The 16,605-nt window shown below is 38.6% G+C and overlaps 3 protein-coding genes and 1 long non-coding RNA gene across 4 annotated transcripts; all 4 read right to left on the minus strand.

The window, feature by feature from the left end:
• Positions 1–2,874: 2,874 nt before the first annotated feature.
• Positions 2,875–4,863, minus strand: LOC109152685 (coleoptile phototropism protein 1-like). The gene is made up of 2 exons (XM_019300336.1): positions 4,017–4,863; positions 2,875–3,589 (listed from the first exon to the last, which is right to left on the minus strand). Exons 1-2 carry the CDS (start codon positions 4,839–4,841, stop codon positions 2,906–2,908), a joined length of 1,509 nt encoding a protein of 502 aa, XP_019155881.1. The 5' UTR covers positions 4,842–4,863; the 3' UTR covers positions 2,875–2,905.
• Positions 4,864–8,238: 3,375 nt separating this feature from the next.
• LOC109153200 (plastidic ATP/ADP-transporter-like) lies at positions 8,239–12,061 on the minus strand. The gene is made up of 5 exons (XM_019301031.1): positions 10,942–12,061; positions 9,849–10,103; positions 9,412–9,555; positions 8,978–9,325; positions 8,239–8,865 (listed from the first exon to the last, which is right to left on the minus strand). Exons 1-5 carry the CDS (start codon positions 11,725–11,727, stop codon positions 8,524–8,526), a joined length of 1,875 nt encoding a protein of 624 aa, XP_019156576.1. The 5' UTR covers positions 11,728–12,061; the 3' UTR covers positions 8,239–8,523.
• Positions 12,062–13,745: 1,684 nt separating this feature from the next.
• On the minus strand, positions 13,746–14,309 carry LOC109152870. Its single transcript, XR_002049429.1, has 3 exons — positions 14,213–14,309; positions 14,008–14,063; positions 13,746–13,889 (listed from the first exon to the last, which is right to left on the minus strand). It is a non-coding gene; the product is annotated as an uncharacterized LOC109152870 (long non-coding RNA).
• A 549-nt stretch (positions 14,310–14,858) lies between these two features.
• LOC109152698 (caffeoylshikimate esterase-like) lies at positions 14,859–16,342 on the minus strand. Its single transcript, XM_019300350.1, has 3 exons — positions 15,643–16,342; positions 15,143–15,570; positions 14,859–15,111 (listed from the first exon to the last, which is right to left on the minus strand). The coding sequence occupies exons 1-3, from the start codon at positions 16,186–16,188 to the stop codon at positions 14,859–14,861; spliced, it is 1,227 nt and encodes a 408-aa protein (XP_019155895.1). The 5' UTR covers positions 16,189–16,342.
• Positions 16,343–16,605: the final 263 nt, after the last annotated feature.

Consider the following 16,605-nt stretch of genomic DNA (forward strand, 5'->3'; position numbering starts at 1 on the left):
AGTAACCCCTGCCCACGCAAGAAAGGAACAATCTGGGTACGCCAGAAGAGAAAGTTCCGGTTGTTAAATTTTATCGAGACGTAGTGATGCGCAGCATTCAGGGAATTGATGGTTTGCGTAGGGGTGGTAGTGGTTGTCACCGTACGTTCAGAGGAGTTTGTCGACATGGTACGAAGGGGGAGAGAAAAAAGGATAGGATACCAAGCCTAACGCTCTGATACCAAATTGAAGCATGTGGTCCATCTCAACTAAAAGCCTAAGCTGATGGTTGGATTGCACATTAATGGCTATATGCTCAACACGCCCCCTCACGTGTGCGGTGGGTTCCAACCAACACGTGGACCGTAGTCGCTTATGGGTGGCGCTGAGATTTGAACCCATGACCTTTAGTCTGGCTCTGATACCAGATGAGCGTAGAATAATCAATTCTCATTCAATTAGGAAAGAGATTACAACACAGAAACCTATAGGAAAGCTACTACTAAAAGCTCCTATACAATAGTCTAGATTGACCAATTAAATAACAGCCACAAACATCTAAACTGTATATTATAATACAATTATATATTATTACTAACAATTCCTTCAGAAATTGGCTTGGTATCATTCTTATTCTTAGCATATCATCCAAGCCACTTGCGAAAATATCCGAGCTATCTCTCAACACTTTTATGGTAGCCTCACGCAACTCAGTACTCAACTCTTTCCCGATCTGGTCGAGCCTCGTCTAAAGGCAGCTCAAGCTAGTCCTTTTCTGTTCGTCTTTTCTCTTTGCGATGGTGTTTACCCGGAAAGTTCCTACTTCCTGATTTGGTACTGCTCGGACATAACATTTCCCAGCAGATCTAATATCGCCCCTTAAGACACACACACCTTCCGTTATCCGGAACTTCATATAGAGATGAGACATTGAAATGACCGTCCCGATATGAGCAATTTCTAGCCAACCCAAGATAACGTTATAAACACAGTGTGACCACAAGGAACTCTATCTCGACTTGCAAATATCAATACAATACTGGGTAAAATTAATATATGTGTGTTAAATGTTTTTTTTTTAAAGTATTGTTGGAATTTATAGTAGTAAGCTAATTAAGCTAAGTGCACCGATGCATGTGTTAGAAATTTTTAAATAAAATAAGATTCATGACATAAAACGTGTGGTCGATCTAAATTTTATGTGATTATTTAGAGTTGTGTAGTATATAAATAATTATATGTAATATATATAAATAATTATATGTAATATTAGGTGTTGGATTATTTTTTTTTATCATTAGTAATATAAATTATTCATGAAGAGCTTGTATAATTGCAAGTATATGGTTGATCCAAATTATTACGGCCATATATTATGTCCATTATTTTGAAATGTTAAGTAGCTACTACTTTTTGAATTGTGAATATGCAATTAAAATTGCTAGTTTTTGATAATATTACATTGTTATTATAAAAGTACTATTTCTTTAAAATTGCTATTGCATGATATATTATATGTATTAAATTAATTGAGCAGCGAAATGTATTTTTAAAAATTATTTTTCACTTGCTGGTTAGGATTTCCGACCACCAGGTGGTCGGAAAACTTAGTACGCGTAAAATATATCAAATGTCAATTTAGACATTGAAATTTGAAATCGAATTTGGATATGTTTGCATGCATGGCGGCAGATTGAAGTGGATAAGCTTTATCCATAATTTGAAATTGAAATGTTAACTTCCAATTTTCAATTTCAAATCTTTGTTAAACCACCGTGTTAACTGCTCAATGTTTGCCTATAAATAGGCTGCTGCATGCCTTGATCGCTGAAAACACACAGAATAAGAGAGAAGACACATTATTATGATCTTTCAGAACACTTAAAACAAGCTATTTTATTATTGTCACTTTTGTGATTTAATTTGATAAACCAACCAACGGATATCTTACAAAATGGCCTAACCTGTTGCCGGCCAAGCTATTTTATTATTGTCACTTTTGGCACTGTTACATGGTTGCATTGTGGTGCAGAGTCGCGATATTGCAACTTCGTGATAGTGCGGCATGGTGGCACAATAGTACATGGTAGCACGCAGGTACATACTGATATCATTGAAACATCCATTATGTTGTTGGATTCTGCGAAAATTGGTGGTGCCGATAGGGGGATTCTGCGCCTCCATTTCAGCATCCTCTTTTATTTATTTCTTCACTCCCTTTATTATTCTTTTGAGCATTATAGGCCCAAATGTGCTCAGTCTGTTTTCTGGTCACTTTTGGACTGTCAATTGTAAGACTCTTTTTCCGTTGTTTAATAAAGCTTTTATCTTGAAAAAAAAAAACCAAATTCAATTATATATTGGCCCTGTTTGGTAAAAAATTGGCTTATAGGTAAATTTTGACTTATTTGACCACTATTAATTGTTTGATTTAGTTAAAATATCAATACAAATGTTTGGTTAATTAGCTTTTTACCACTCCAAAATGTTAAAATTCAAAAAGCTACTCCAAACAACTTTTTTCAATTAGCTTTTACAAAAAAAACAAAAAAACAAAAAAAAAAAAAAAAAAACAAACAGCTAACAACTAATTTACCAAACACTTTTCTACAACAATTAATGTTATTAACTAATTATACCCTCTAATTAACATAATCAGCTAACAGCTATCAACTAACAGCCATTTACCAAACAGGATCATTATGCTTTTATTGCATCTCAAAAGTTCTTGACTCCTTGTAGTGTATATATTCTTTTGTTTTTGCTAAGAATTGATCGATAAGAAATTTTTAGAATAGTGAATCTAGTTTACGTATTGAGGGTGTTATCCAGATTTATCTCTTATTATTATATTATCCTAAGCCATATATATTTCTCACAGCATGGAGGTGCATGTCAGCATGTATCGGTAGGTAATTATTAAGAGTTAAGACAAAGATTTCCTCCACTTGGTGGAAGTCCTACCCCGTACAAGCCTAGCCTTGGTATCCATGGGCGTGGGGGTTTGTCTCCCGAACCCGCCGCCAATTGCGGCAATATTCCCCCCGCCGCCTTCTCCCTCAACTTCAGATCCCAACTTACTACTACTAGTAGTAATTATTATCCCCTTGTTAAGCTGTCCAAATTTCTTCCAGCTGCTAAAGAAACCATAACCACTACTACTACTACCTCTTTTCCTGCTGCTGATCTCAAGTAGCTTCTCAATTTGTGCCTGCATATTGATGCACTGAGTTTGCAGCCTCAGAACCTCCTCCTTGAGCTTCTTGATTTCCAGGTGTTGAATGTTAATTGTATTCATATCCCGCTTTGACATGCAGCGCGGATCCTGCTGCTGCTGCTGCGCCCCCGGGGCCGGGGGGTTTGGGCTCCGTGGACATGTCCCCCCGCTAGCGCCAGCGCTTGCACTGATGAAGGATCCTCCGCTCCACTCCAACTGTCGCATCAGCTGCTTGCTCAGCTTGGTTTGCTCCGACAGGAGGACTTGGATTACGGTTCGCACCGGCAAACGCTCGTTTTGAGCTGCGTGGATGGACGCCTCTGCTGAAAGCTTTCGGCTATCAATTAATTTGCATACCCTCTTTCTTTCCTCCTTGGACACTCCTGGATGAGCCTGCAGCCGCATAAATATCAAACTTCAAATTGCATTATATATATACTGTTTTTTAAAATTCAATTTGTCAATCTTTTCTTCAATAAGAATCTTGAATTTGAATTGTCGACCATCTACTCACAAATATAACTAAACCAAAAGCCCCACATACAGGCCAGACGGACATTATTATAAGTACGTGTGTGTCGGCAAACTATATATATACTATACCATGCACCATGGCATACTACATATGGATCTGATTGATCAGTACTAGATGACCACTAAGCTAAGCACTCTTAAAACTTAAAACTAACAAATAGACACAACTACTGTTTAATGGGTCGAGAGGAGAAAAAAATCAGAACTAAATAATAAAAATAAATCATCATAATCATAATGATAATAATAATAATAACAACAAATTAAATTAGCATGCTATCCTTACTTTGAGGTAGGTATCAATTGATCGATACAGAGCATCATCCGTAGGTCGAGCATGGGTTGGTATGGGCGCAGCAAGTGCAATAAATTGAGACATGGTCAAATTGGAGTCAACCGCGGCTTCCGCAAGGTAATCATCCACAAGCTTAGCCACCTTGATTAGATTTAGATTTAGATTTAGAGGTGGTGCTCCACTACTACTACTTCCACTACATCTCATCACCGCCGCCTGATCTTCTAAGCTCACAATAAATCTCTTAACCAGCCTGAGAACAAGCTCCACGTCCAGCACTGTTCCGCACGTGTGGCTAAACGACGGTATCATTAGCTCTCTTAGCGTTGCCTGCTCCAGCTGCCACGAAATCCGTTTCTCCAGCTCCGCTCTGTATGCCGCCTCCACTCCCACCATGTTACCGATACGCAGTAGCCTCAACAGGAAATTACAAGGGATGGAGTCTTTCTCCGGCGGGAGAATGCCGATAAGGGTCTCCACGAAAAACCTTTTCTTCATCCACGATGCACTCACGCTTTCCGCTACTGACGACGACGACGACTCTTCAAACTTAATAATTAGGTGGCCGCCTTTCTCGATGCTCTCCTCGCTGCCGCCGCCGCCGGTTAGTTCCGGGAGCCATTTTGAAGCGTAGTGAGTTATTATTGAGCCGATGAGCTCCGGGCGGACACCCTTGGCTTTGATGCCCGACAGGGTCTTCACGAAATAGTCCATGTCGAGAATGCATGCGTCGTCAAACCAACATTCACCCATCGGCTTGCAGCTTGACAATGTGCCGGATTCCGGCAACGCCGTCGCCATCTTCAATTCTTCCATCTTTTAATTTAATTTCGACGGACAACTAATTCTACTCATTCACTTATCTCTTTATATATATACATATACTCTGTACTATCTAGGAATTGAAGTATGGAAGGTTAACTAGTCCTTAAAATGACCACAATGTCCTTTGAAATCTTAGACTTTTTCAAGTTTAATAATTACTCCTTAACATTTTACACTATCAATTACATTTTGCATATTTAGTATTAAAAGATTACATTTGCAAAAATGTGAGAGTGCATTGCATGCATTTAAAGTTTTGATTTTAGAGTTTATGATTGAGATTTTTTATTTTATATGATTTAGTGGTTCACTTTTTACTACTTAATGTCTAACATTTACGGTTTAGATTTAAAATTTAATAATTTCATTGATTTTATAAAAAAGTTGACATATTTTATTGTTAAAGATTGCGTTTTTTTTTTGAAAAAAAAAAAAAAAAAAAAAAAAAGAATCATGGGTATTTCAAAACAAAGACCGCATATTTAAGGTTCATGTTTGTATAGTGAAATTAATAATAATTTCACCGCATTTAAAAAAAAAAAAAATCCATCAAATGTTTACAAATGTAAAAATGAAATTAGTTATTATTTCTCATATGGGAGATAAATGAATTGATGGAAGTCCCTTTCTATATATGTTACTCTGCATCTCATGCTATTATGAGTTTTGTCCTCCATTCAACAGAGAATATATATATATGCCACAGTTCACTCCATAGCAAAGGAATATTGCATTAATATTGCTTGTCTTCTTCTCTCCCGAATATATATATATATATATATATATATATATATATATATGTTTTGAGTTTAGACCATCAATATCATATACTCTTTAAATTAAGATATACTTCAATTCATAAATCATAAATGGCTAATAATAATGCAATTAATTTTGATATCACGCCACTAGCTAAACAAAAAATCAGAAAACTCGAACCCTGAGTAGTATGTACGTAGTGTATAATTAAATATGTGCATGCATATACTATAGACTATATATATATATATGTATAGCAGCTAGCTTTGTCTTTTATGAAATTAAAAACAAATGTGTAGTAGCTAGGTTGTAATTGTTTGGGATTATTAAGGTAGCCAGCTAGTTGTTAACTGTGATGGAGGGCAGGGCGGGAAAGAGATAAGAAATTTGTCGACATGCATGCAGTAGTATGTAGGTGGTGGCCTGCCTAGCCTGGGTGGGTGGGTGGTCAAGAATGAATGGATATGATGAAACTATATATGTGTGTGTGTTGCAGGAAGGAACTGATGAAGGAAAGATAGATGAGAGGGCCGAGACGTGAGTAATCCATCTCCATCTCTGTCCCATTACGTTTTGTTGGTTTTTAGCTGGCTGCAGAATAGAATCATGATTTCTCTTTTTTTCTTTCTGTATCAATTTTTACGTTCGCGTGCCTGCCTGCCTGCCTGCCCAGATTTGGAATTTTGCAAAGTAAGTGGACCCCCAATTGTAGCAAGCAACTTAATGCCACACAACCATACTGCCCTGCCCTGCTAAAAATGTGATATCTTTTTTTTACCTTTGTTGAGATTACAAGAACAAGAAACAATAATAATGGCTGAAAGTAAAGGGTAAAGAAGACAAGATTTACGTGGTTCGGCAAAGTGCCTACATCTACGGGAGTGAAACAATACTCTTATTATTTGTGATGGTAATGGTGGTGACACAACCCTTTAGGGATACAACCAATATATTTATAGGCATCCAATCCCTATACAATAGGTCTACCCGTTTCACTCCTACTCCTAGTATGAGACAAACACTTATTCCTAATTCATATATGAGACAAACTCAACAATCTCCACCTTGGCGAATATGTTCTTTAGGAGAAAAGATAACTCAACAAATCTCCACCTTGACGAATATGCTCTTTAGGAGAAAAGACTTATCTCACCATCTCCACCTTCACATATATGCCCTTTAGGATAAAAGACTATCTCCACCTTCGCAAATATGTCCTTTAGGAGAAAAAGATAACTCAACAAATCTCCACCTTAGCAAATATGTCCCTTAGGAGAAAAGACTTATCTCACCATCTCCACCTTCACAATTATGCCCCTTATGAGAAAAAAACTTATCTCACATATACACATGGGTAGGAACAACCATGCTCATCCCAACTAGCCAGCCACATGCATACGCAGCATCAAATGTTACCCAGTGCATGTACACGAACCGCTTTGTTCCAAGCCATTCGCCCCTCAGCCGTCGACCTGTTATACTGCCGGGACTCATGCTTACTGTCCCGTTTAGCTGACCTCCTGCATCCGGCTCATACCAAGTCCATGTCCCCTCCTGGTATCCACGCTGCCCCTAACACAACAGCACCCCTGCAAAGTCACACTAAACTCGTGTGCCTGGCCCAATGCTCCACTAACCAGCAATTACCACTAGTCAGCAACACGCACCACGCAGCATCAAACGTTTCCCCGTGCATGTTCACGAACTGCTTCGTCCCAAGCAATCCGTAACACCAAGCCATATTAGCCCAGCTCATACCAGCCGTGACTCATGACAAGCCCGACTCATACCAGGTCCATATCCCCTCCTGGTATCCACGCTGCCCCTAACACAACAACGCCCCTCACCACCTTCTCATCTAGCATCTAGAAACGCCCAACAAGTCCAAACAATGTTCGAACTTGTTACTAGTTACCGCTAGAACATCACCTTCACTATAATAAGAGTCATCAGCTTGAACCATGTTCATAGCTTCCTGCTTCTTCAACTCCTTCCAATCAGCCTCTTCCAGATTTGCTGGATTTTCTGCCCTCAAGGTTTTCAGAAGGCCCTGATATGCCAACAAATCCTTTACCCTAGACTGCCATAACCCAAAATTCCCTATACCATCAAACTTTGATACCTTGAATTTTATACTTGAACGGACCATCTCAACAGTGCTCTGATACCAATTTGTTGAGATTACAAGAACAAGAAACAATAATAATGGCTGAAAGTAAAGGGTAAAGAAGACAAGATTTACGTGGTTCGACAAAGTGCCTACATCCACGGGAGTGAAACAATACTTTGTGATGGTAATGGTGGTGACACAACCCTTTAGGGATACAACCAATATATTTATAGGCATCCAAATCCCTATACAATAGGTCTACCCGTTTCACTCCTACTCCTAGTATGAGACAAACACTTATTCCTAATTCATATATGAGACAAACTCAACAATCTCCCTACCTTAAAACTAATCAAAACCCACAAATTCCAACAGTTATACCCATATTCAAATTACAAATTATATGTCTATTACAATTGACATATTATGTATGTGTCTATACTTTGTTTGACTTTTTCTGGCCATCTTCCCAGATTATCTTGGGTCAGGCGTATGGGCTAGATAGAGTACACGGCACAATTTGATCAAACAATCGAAACGCAACCTCCTGCATTTGGATCTTGAGTTGAGGCAGTATGTATGTATGTATGTAACTACAACAAACACAATAATTCTGCAACTATGATTCCCAGCCAGCACAACAAATTGCTACTAAATCTAATCAGTAAAAGCCATCTGTATTCATGTTTTATTTCTACTAGCCAGCCAGCCAGCCAGCGAGCGAGGGTCAATGGCTACACCTAACACCAACACATGCATACCCCATCCACTTGATAGTTGATATAATATCTAGCCTTTTCTTGTTTACACCTGGCGCTGAGAGGAGGGCTCAGAGGAAGCGCTAGCCGAGTCGCCTCCTCCTGGGTATAGAGAACCATTTCCATCTTGAGACACAACAGGGATCTTCACAGCTGATCGCTCCATCTCCTTCTCCAGCTCTTCTTCTTGCCTCAACGCACTGAACTGCCCATCCAACGACCTTGCTGCCGCCAACCATGCAACAACAATCACCAATAGAACACCTCCGAGGTAGGGAGTTGAGTTAGCAAGAGAACCAAAACTTAAAATCATGAATTGCTGTATCAAAGCACCCCCTGACTTTCCCAATGGGTTGCACACAACATCAATTGCTGCCTTTCCCTTAACCTGATCCGATCCACCAAACAAACATTCACTTAGTTCAACATGACATGCACAAAAAATGGTTAATTAGGTTGGTATACAAATTAGCAGCAAGTAATCAAAGTTATAGAAATACCTTGGTGTCTTCATCTAAAGGAATGTATGCCATTTCCTTGCAAGGATCAAACAAGCTGTATTTCGCACTCTTACTGAAAATGTTCTGCATTGCACCCACAAACACAGCTGCCAGGAGAGGGGTCATCCCAAACTTTGCAAGAGAAGGTGCTAGTGGGTCACCAAACAAAATGAGGGAGAAGAAACCAGCTCCAGTTAGAAGCAAAACTGTTGGCGTTATCTTTGCTGCAACTCCCCAACCATACTTTTTAAAGATCCATTGACTTAGCAGCATCATTGTGAAGGTTGCAATCCCAGTAGCAGTTGAGAAATCACCCATGAATGACGAATACTCATTTGGGCTTGGGAACTATTTGCATGACAAAGATATATACATCACTTTTAATTTGTCAGCAATAGTATATATGCACATTAGTAAAAAGAATAATAATTTACCTGAGCTTTGAGCTTTGACTTCCATGTAACCTCTACAAGGTTGATGCTAATGCCATAGGCTACAACCAATGTAGCAAGATCCCTGATATATCTTGAAGAGACCAAGAACTTCAAGCTCTCCATTGTTCCCATCTTAGGTTTCTCCTGCAAAAATATAGAAGCTACACTCATTAAAGTAAGTACCAACAGCAAACAAATTGATCCACATACAGACAATTTTATATGTAGCAAAAAAACATTGATCCACAGGAAATGTTCTTAGGTCAACCGTCAATGATGAGTGCAAAGAAATTGCAGTTGGCTTCTATAAGTGAAGGCATTAGCATTTTTCATTTCAAAATTATAGAATTACAGGGCAAGTAAGAGTTGGTTTAGTATAGTTGCCGATTTGTCCTTAAGATAAGCACCGGTAAAGTTTGACTGTTTGAGTAGATTACCTTCTTCTTTTTACTTCGTGCTGGGAGATCAACATTAGTATTCACCCACCAATACAAGGAACATATAGCAAGCCCCATCAGAACAACAATGCTCATCATTCCTTTCAAGGAGATGGCCCAACCATCAACTCCAGGACCCAAACTTTTCCTCATATTAGAAAAATATTTCACTGTGCGTCCAGAGAAAATAAGAGCAACATTTGCCCCCAGTCCAAACAAAGGATAGAATTTTTTTGCCTCCTCAACTGTGGTAATCTGTAACGAAAAGCATCCAAAATGGTTAATAGGCAGTTACGTTAGATAATTGTTTGCATACAAAGCCCTATGCACATGTCACTGAAGAACAGGCAGGAACAAGTTCCAATGCCTAAAAAGAATAACCCCCAAAAATTCTGGGACTATAGTAATAAGAATTTGAAACAATAGTAATGTGCATTGATAAGGATGTAAAGCATGAACCATGTACTGATATCTGTACTTCTCACCATTATAGCATCACGAATAAATATTCACTATAAAGCCATCAATCATCAAGATGCAGATGGAAGCAGTAAAATCCCCCCATAAATTCACAACTCAACAGCTAAATAGCTAAATTATAGACCTTCAAATTCAACATGGACCGAAAGAATGCAAATTTGCACACACCTATCCACCCTATGTATCTCTATTTGATCCCTGTTGCTAAACCACCATAAGTTCTAAGTTTCTAGACGCATAAGTAGATTGGACACAAATGAGAAAGTTAAATGCGGAGTAACACATCTTAGCAATTGATGAGTGTTTCCAACTGTGCAAAAACAATAAAATTCCTCTGTTAATATATGGTTACACAACCCACCACACTGCTCTATTGCAGTGATTAAGATTAGAATCTAACAGCAGGATAAAACCACACAAGAATTTTGAGCAGCTTTAAATCGTTTCTACTTCACAAAAACAGAATATCATAGATAACATCAAATATCAATAAACAAAGGACTTCATATACTCCAGATCTTTGGCCTAAAAACAGAATAGCAATTAAATTATTAAAGCATAACAGCCATATGACTAAAAAACTACACTTGTACAGAAAAAGGGAAAACATTACCTGATTAGCTAACCCCCAAAACAAAACTGAGACCACCACACTACCCCAAAGCTCGGCCATGACATAAAACAAGCAGAAACTCCAGATCCTCAGAATTGCAATTGGCCCAAGGAACCTTGGACCAAGAATGTTCAGAAGCTTGTCAGCAAGAGCTGTTGGGTGGATAGAATTGCTAAGGGGATAGAAAACAAACCCAAAGGCCCCAAAGAAAGCAATAAAGGGAATAATAACGGTATAAAAAAGAGCCTGCTTTGACAACACATTAGCCAACTTTGTGTATAACAGCATGAAACCAATAGCCATAGGCAAATTCACCCAAGTTTTCAAGAAAGGAATAATCTCAGCACTCGATCCTTTTGCTGTGACCACCAACACATCCTTAGTATCCCTAAGAATTGTGTAATTGAACAGGATACAAAAGAACATCATTCCAAGAGGTATTATTTTCTTAAGGGTCGTAAGCTCAATACCCAAAAACTTAGGTGACAATGACTCCTGCTCTCCTCCAAAAACCGGTTGCCCATCAGCCGCTGCAGCAGCCTCAGCTCTGCAAATAGGGAAAGTTGGGTTCTTTTGGGCAACCAATGAAGAAGGCTTGGTGACAAAGCCGTGAAATTTCTGAAAACCATTGACAGATAGAGAAAAGGCATCAAGGGGTTTGGGTTTCAAAGCATTTAAACCATTGAACCTATGCCTTAAGCCCCCCTGGGGTTGTGGGTAAAAAGCTTTAAGCTTGGGCTTTGAAGGTAGAGACAGAAGCCCTCTGGTCTGCAGAACAGCTTCCATTTCCCACTCTCCCTCTTATCTCTCTATCTCTACGAATCCCTTTAAAACCCCAAAGATGTGATCTTTATGAGGTGAGCATGAGAGGAAGAGGAGAGAGATAAGGTTGGGGATTGGGGTTTGAGGAAGAAGAGAGGAATGATGATGAATTACAAGAATCTATGTAAATTTATATATATATATCCTCTCCTCTCCAGAAACAAAATGAGTTGGTATTAATAAGAAAATAAGAAAGACAGTCCAAATCGGAAGTGTTTAAAAAGAAGTAAAACTGGTAACTAAATATTTAAATGGTAAGAAAAAAGCTTAATAAGTTGATAATTGAGCTCTGGGTATTTTTTGCATAAATAAACTAGGGACTAATCAGTAACGAAGATACTTTGGTGAGGGAAGGGGAGTTGGCAGCTACACAGACTGACAGTGACAGGAGGATCTAAAAGTGCAAGAGAATCATGTGAAGCAATATAATACGGTGTTGTTCCAAGATTGCCCCTAATTTTTGTTCGGTCAATGAAAGATATTTTTAGCTACGGGACGAGAACGTGTTCTCGTTTTGTAGTCCCGCAATTGTAAGTCCATACGCAGCCCAAAGGCTGAGTGGAGAACACGAAACAACACTATGCATAATACATTTCATTTGGCTTTGAAGTTTGACTGAAGAAATTGCGTTTTTTTATGCGCACAAGCCAACTACTTAACCAAAATCTAACTTGAGGTATCTTAGTTCTAAGAAATCCCAATCTTAGCTTAGTATTGAAACGATAATCTACCATTTGCGTTAGTCTTTGTAACCTTATAGTTACATGAATAAACTATTTATCAACTACTCTAAATTATATAATACGGAGTATTAAATATGTCTTTTTTTTTTTAATTCTTATGTTTGAAATATATTTATGCACAGGAACTATGATACAACCCTGAAGTTGTATGATTGCTTTTCTTCGAGTCCAGAGCCAAATTAAACTCCGTAGTTATGCTTCGAATGGCAACCCAACTCCCAATGACTATACTTCGAATGATAGTATAACTCCAAAATGTCACCAGACATCCATTAATATATTCTTCCATATCCCCTTTCAAATACATAAGGTAACTATATATATACATGATCATAGAAACTATCCACCACCCCATACACGTATTGGTAGGTTAACTCATCAATAGCATATAATTTAACCTCTCAATCTAACTATTTATTTTAACTCTCCCTATTTATTTTACTTATAATGATTTGTCTCATATTATATTACTTATTGTTTATTGCGTTATCTGTTTTGAATTTTATAGTTCATGATTGTTTTTATTAAATAATTTGTGTGTGGGTGGTTTTGTATAAAAATAATCTCTATATATTTAATCTTATACAGTAAAATTTATTACTAAAAAAAAAGAGTATAATGTATTATGTTTGTCTATACTTGATGTGGTTGTAGATGCCAACCGTACCCCACAGCTTTTGTTTTGAAGGCAAGCCACCAAATAAGCAGATCATTTTGAGGCAATAAATTAAAGGGGAAAAGCAACAGCAACTTGACCACTTGCAATATACTCCGTAATATAATGGTAATAGCTTGCAAGTTTGGTGGTCTATAGCCTATAGGACGAAGGGATTAGAGGAGCGTACCTAATCGATCACAATTTCTGACTATCCAAATTCGATTCCTTCTCAGTTCTGATCTCCTATATATCCACCATTCAGAATCTCATGGGATTTACCCACAATTAACTCAAACAATTTTTTACTTCCAACCCATCACTCCATCCACCAACGTAAACATATATCAGATATGCAAAGTATATTATTTGAGTATTAAAAATACATTATTTTTAATTTTTATACTAACGAATGATATAAATTCAATATATTAAAAATGTATCTTGTATTTATGGTCCATATAATTATGTAAACCATGATACACAAACAAAAGGTATATAGTCAACCGTATCGAAAGTATTATGTATTTACTTCAGCAAATGAAATGATATGCAGAACTTTGATGCATTCTTAACCATCATTATATTATACATGTATATGTAGATATATAGCATGACAAGATAAAGATCATGACCACTTTCCCAAGGAAGTACGTTCATAAATATGGAGAGGAACCATGGTCCAGTGATCCATTGTACTTGGACTCCCAGGTAATCTAGATGATTAACTGCAACAGAGTAAAGATCCAAGAAACCAGGAAATATGATTAGCAATAAAAATAGATACGGAGTAGAAGTCTGGACACTTGGACAGGTTGTAGAAAAAAGGGACAACAAAAGACGAACCTAACTTTGGATGGAAATTTCTCACGCACCAATTCCTCAAGAACACGTTGGTCAACCTGACCAAGCAAAAAGGAAAAAAGTAAAACATCTGCTGTCTATTTATATTTTTCGTCACCCACTTCATTTAAATATGAAAGGGGAACGTAAAGGGTTGCATAGTAACTAGTAACTAATTTGCATACATAAACCAAGACTTGAATTTTACCTGAGACTCTATCATCTCTTCTGAGTAATAGCCATCAAAACAGTCATCTAGAATGCCAATCAAAGTCCTGAAAGTTCAATTTACGTTTAGACCACATTAAAACAAACTGAGCTAAGCCTAAGATAGTGCTTTTTGCTATATAAAGTATTGTTCAAATACTGATAAAAATGGTATTCCATTCCATGAAAAAAAAAAAAAAAAAAAAAGAAAACAAATTTGTCCTTTGCAGGACTAAAGTAATCCTCACTCTTAACAAGATTAGAGATTGGGTGGCCTCTAGTTTGCAAAGTTACACATGAAGTACTTCATGTGGTTAAGTGGTTCTCCAACTAAAGAGGAAATATAAGCCAAGGAGAGACCTAAAAGATTGGGCTAGGGACACTCAACTGGGCTATAATGCACATGGGCCAAACCACACTAAAAGATTGAATCCAACCAATTAGCTAGTCTAACCCACGACCTTATAAACCCATATATTCTCTCTTATTTTATCAATTGTGGGACTCTTAACAAGACCTAATAAAATACAAATCTCAAACTTTTTTTATAAATAAATAAAGATTGCTCATTATGCTTGGCAAGTCACATGAAAATTTCTAACTTCAAGTCTTCCAAGACACACATAATGATCTAAGATTATCGATATTTAGCTCCGCCCATGGTTGCCTATACTAGCTAACCACGCACATGTCATTAGGTAGACCTGCGATATGTTCAACGTAACCAGGAATGGAAAGCGCACTACGGACCTGTCAACATTATTAAGGTTGTTGAGTGAAAGCGACACTACGTACCGCATCAAATATAATAATTCAACAAATTTAAATAAAATGGTCTGAATCGGATGAACAATCCGGCCCGTAAAACATATGCATGTAAATGGTAAATAAACCATAATAAATTCTCAGCTGGCAGCCTTAAACGGCGGTACCATTACAACTAACTCTTTCATCAATCCATTCCCTCATATCAGCTAAAACACGATTGGCATCTTCATCGGGTTCACCTTGGATCAACGAGTGGTACAGTCCTTGGTACAACTTCAGCGTCTTGTCCGAGCTGCTCGCCTTGTCGTACAACATTTGTGAGCCGCTGGGACACGTCACGCCGTCAGCTGTCCCGTGGACCGTCAAGAAACCTACACTCACCTTCTCAAAGTTGTTCTGGACGTACTCGCACTGCCTCGCGATCTCCCTCATCGTCCCAACCCTTGGCTTTCCCGTGTATCTTCTTGGATTGCTGGCTATGATCTTCAGCTTCTCAACGTCTCTAATGGCCTTCCCAACCATTTTATTGTCCGGCATCATGGCCCATGTATCCGCAAACCCGAACAATAGCCCGTACATGAACAAGTGTACCTTAATTCATTCAGATCAGATCAGATCGATATATAATCTATCTAATTAATTAATCATCGTACTATTATATACCTTAGAGGGCTTCATGTTCTCAGGGATGACAAAAAGTGGGGCGGAGAAGATGAGCCCCGTCCAGGTGTCCGGCTCAGACTGGAAATACATTAGCATGGTGGCCAGCCCACCCATGGATTCCCCAAACAGGAACGCCGGCAAATGCTTATACTCTTCGCTGAATCTAACGCTCTTGAAGAAGCACAGCGACGTTGCAGCCACCTTGTTGAGGTCGCCGAGGTAGCACCGAATGCCGTCGGAGCGGCCGTGGCCGAGGAGATCTGCGGCGAACACGGCGTACCCCCAGGTAGCATAGTTAATGCATATCTTCTGGAAAAGCCACCCGGAGTCGGAGCCGTAACCGTGGGTCATGAAAACAGTGGCCTTTATGGGTTGCTTCTCGTCCACCGGTAAGAACGACTGCGTAAATATTTTTCCGTTGGGGGTGTCAAAGTAAGATTGCGTGTTACGAACTCCTTGGGACGCGTAGTACTCCTCCTCCGGCATGTCTCCCCAGAAGTAGGGTGGGGTAGTTGTTGCCTGCGACGCTGCAGCTTCCGCCGCCATCTTTTCTGATCTAAATTTGGCCGCCGCCCGGGTGCAGTGGTTGTGATGTCTACCTGCCGGAGAGAGATAGCGGGTGGTGGCTGGTATCACTATATTCGCATTGGAATACAATGACCCATTTATTTATACATATATTATCAGCAAGCAACAAGTCAGAGAAGGATTTATACGTATATATTGAGTTAATACCCAAAATCATCCTCGACTATAGTGGTTTTTCTCAATTTCGTCCTAAACGACTTTGGTGACCTAATATCGTCCCAGACTTTTGTGTTTCGCTCAATTTAGTCCTCCATTTGTTATTCCGTCAAATTAGTGTTAAATAAAGGGACAATTCAGTAACGTCAATATTGATCTCTCTTTACTTTCAACCTGTGAAGTGCGAAATTCCTCTTTCTTGTACGAATTACACCCAGA

Source organism: Ipomoea nil, unplaced genomic scaffold (genome assembly GCF_001879475.1).
Source record: "Ipomoea nil cultivar Tokyo-kokei standard unplaced genomic scaffold, Asagao_1.1 scaffold2480, whole genome shotgun sequence".
Classification (NCBI taxonomy): domain Eukaryota; kingdom Viridiplantae; phylum Streptophyta; class Magnoliopsida; order Solanales; family Convolvulaceae; genus Ipomoea; species Ipomoea nil.

Coding starts and splice junctions, on each gene's coding strand:
- LOC109152685 (XM_019300336.1), bottom strand. CDS start 4,841: ATGGAAGAATTGAAGATGGCGACGGCGTTGCCGGAATCCGGCACATTG. Junction 3,590..4,016: donor CAATTGATACCTACCTCAAA/GTAAGGATAGCA, acceptor ATGCGGCTGCAG/GCTCATCCAGGAGTGTCCAA.
- LOC109153200 (XM_019301031.1), bottom strand. CDS start 11,727: ATGGAAGCTGTTCTGCAGACCAGAGGGCTTCTGTCTCTACCTTCAAAG. Junction 9,326..9,411: donor AGTCAAAGCTCAAAGCTCAG/GTAAATTATTAT, acceptor TCATGCAAATAG/TTCCCAAGCCCAAATGAGTA. Junction 8,866..8,977: donor CTTTAGATGAAGACACCAAG/GTATTTCTATAA, acceptor GGATCGGATCAG/GTTAAGGGAAAGGCAGCAAT.
- LOC109152698 (XM_019300350.1), bottom strand. CDS start 16,188: ATGGCGGCGGAAGCTGCAGCGTCGCAGGCAACAACTACCCCACCCTAC. Junction 15,571..15,642: donor AGAACATGAAGCCCTCTAAG/GTATATAATAGT, acceptor GAATGAATTAAG/GTACACTTGTTCATGTACGG. Junction 15,112..15,142: donor GAAAGAGTTAGTTGTAATGG/TACCGCCGTTTA, acceptor CAGCTGAGAATT/TATTATGGTTTATTTACCAT.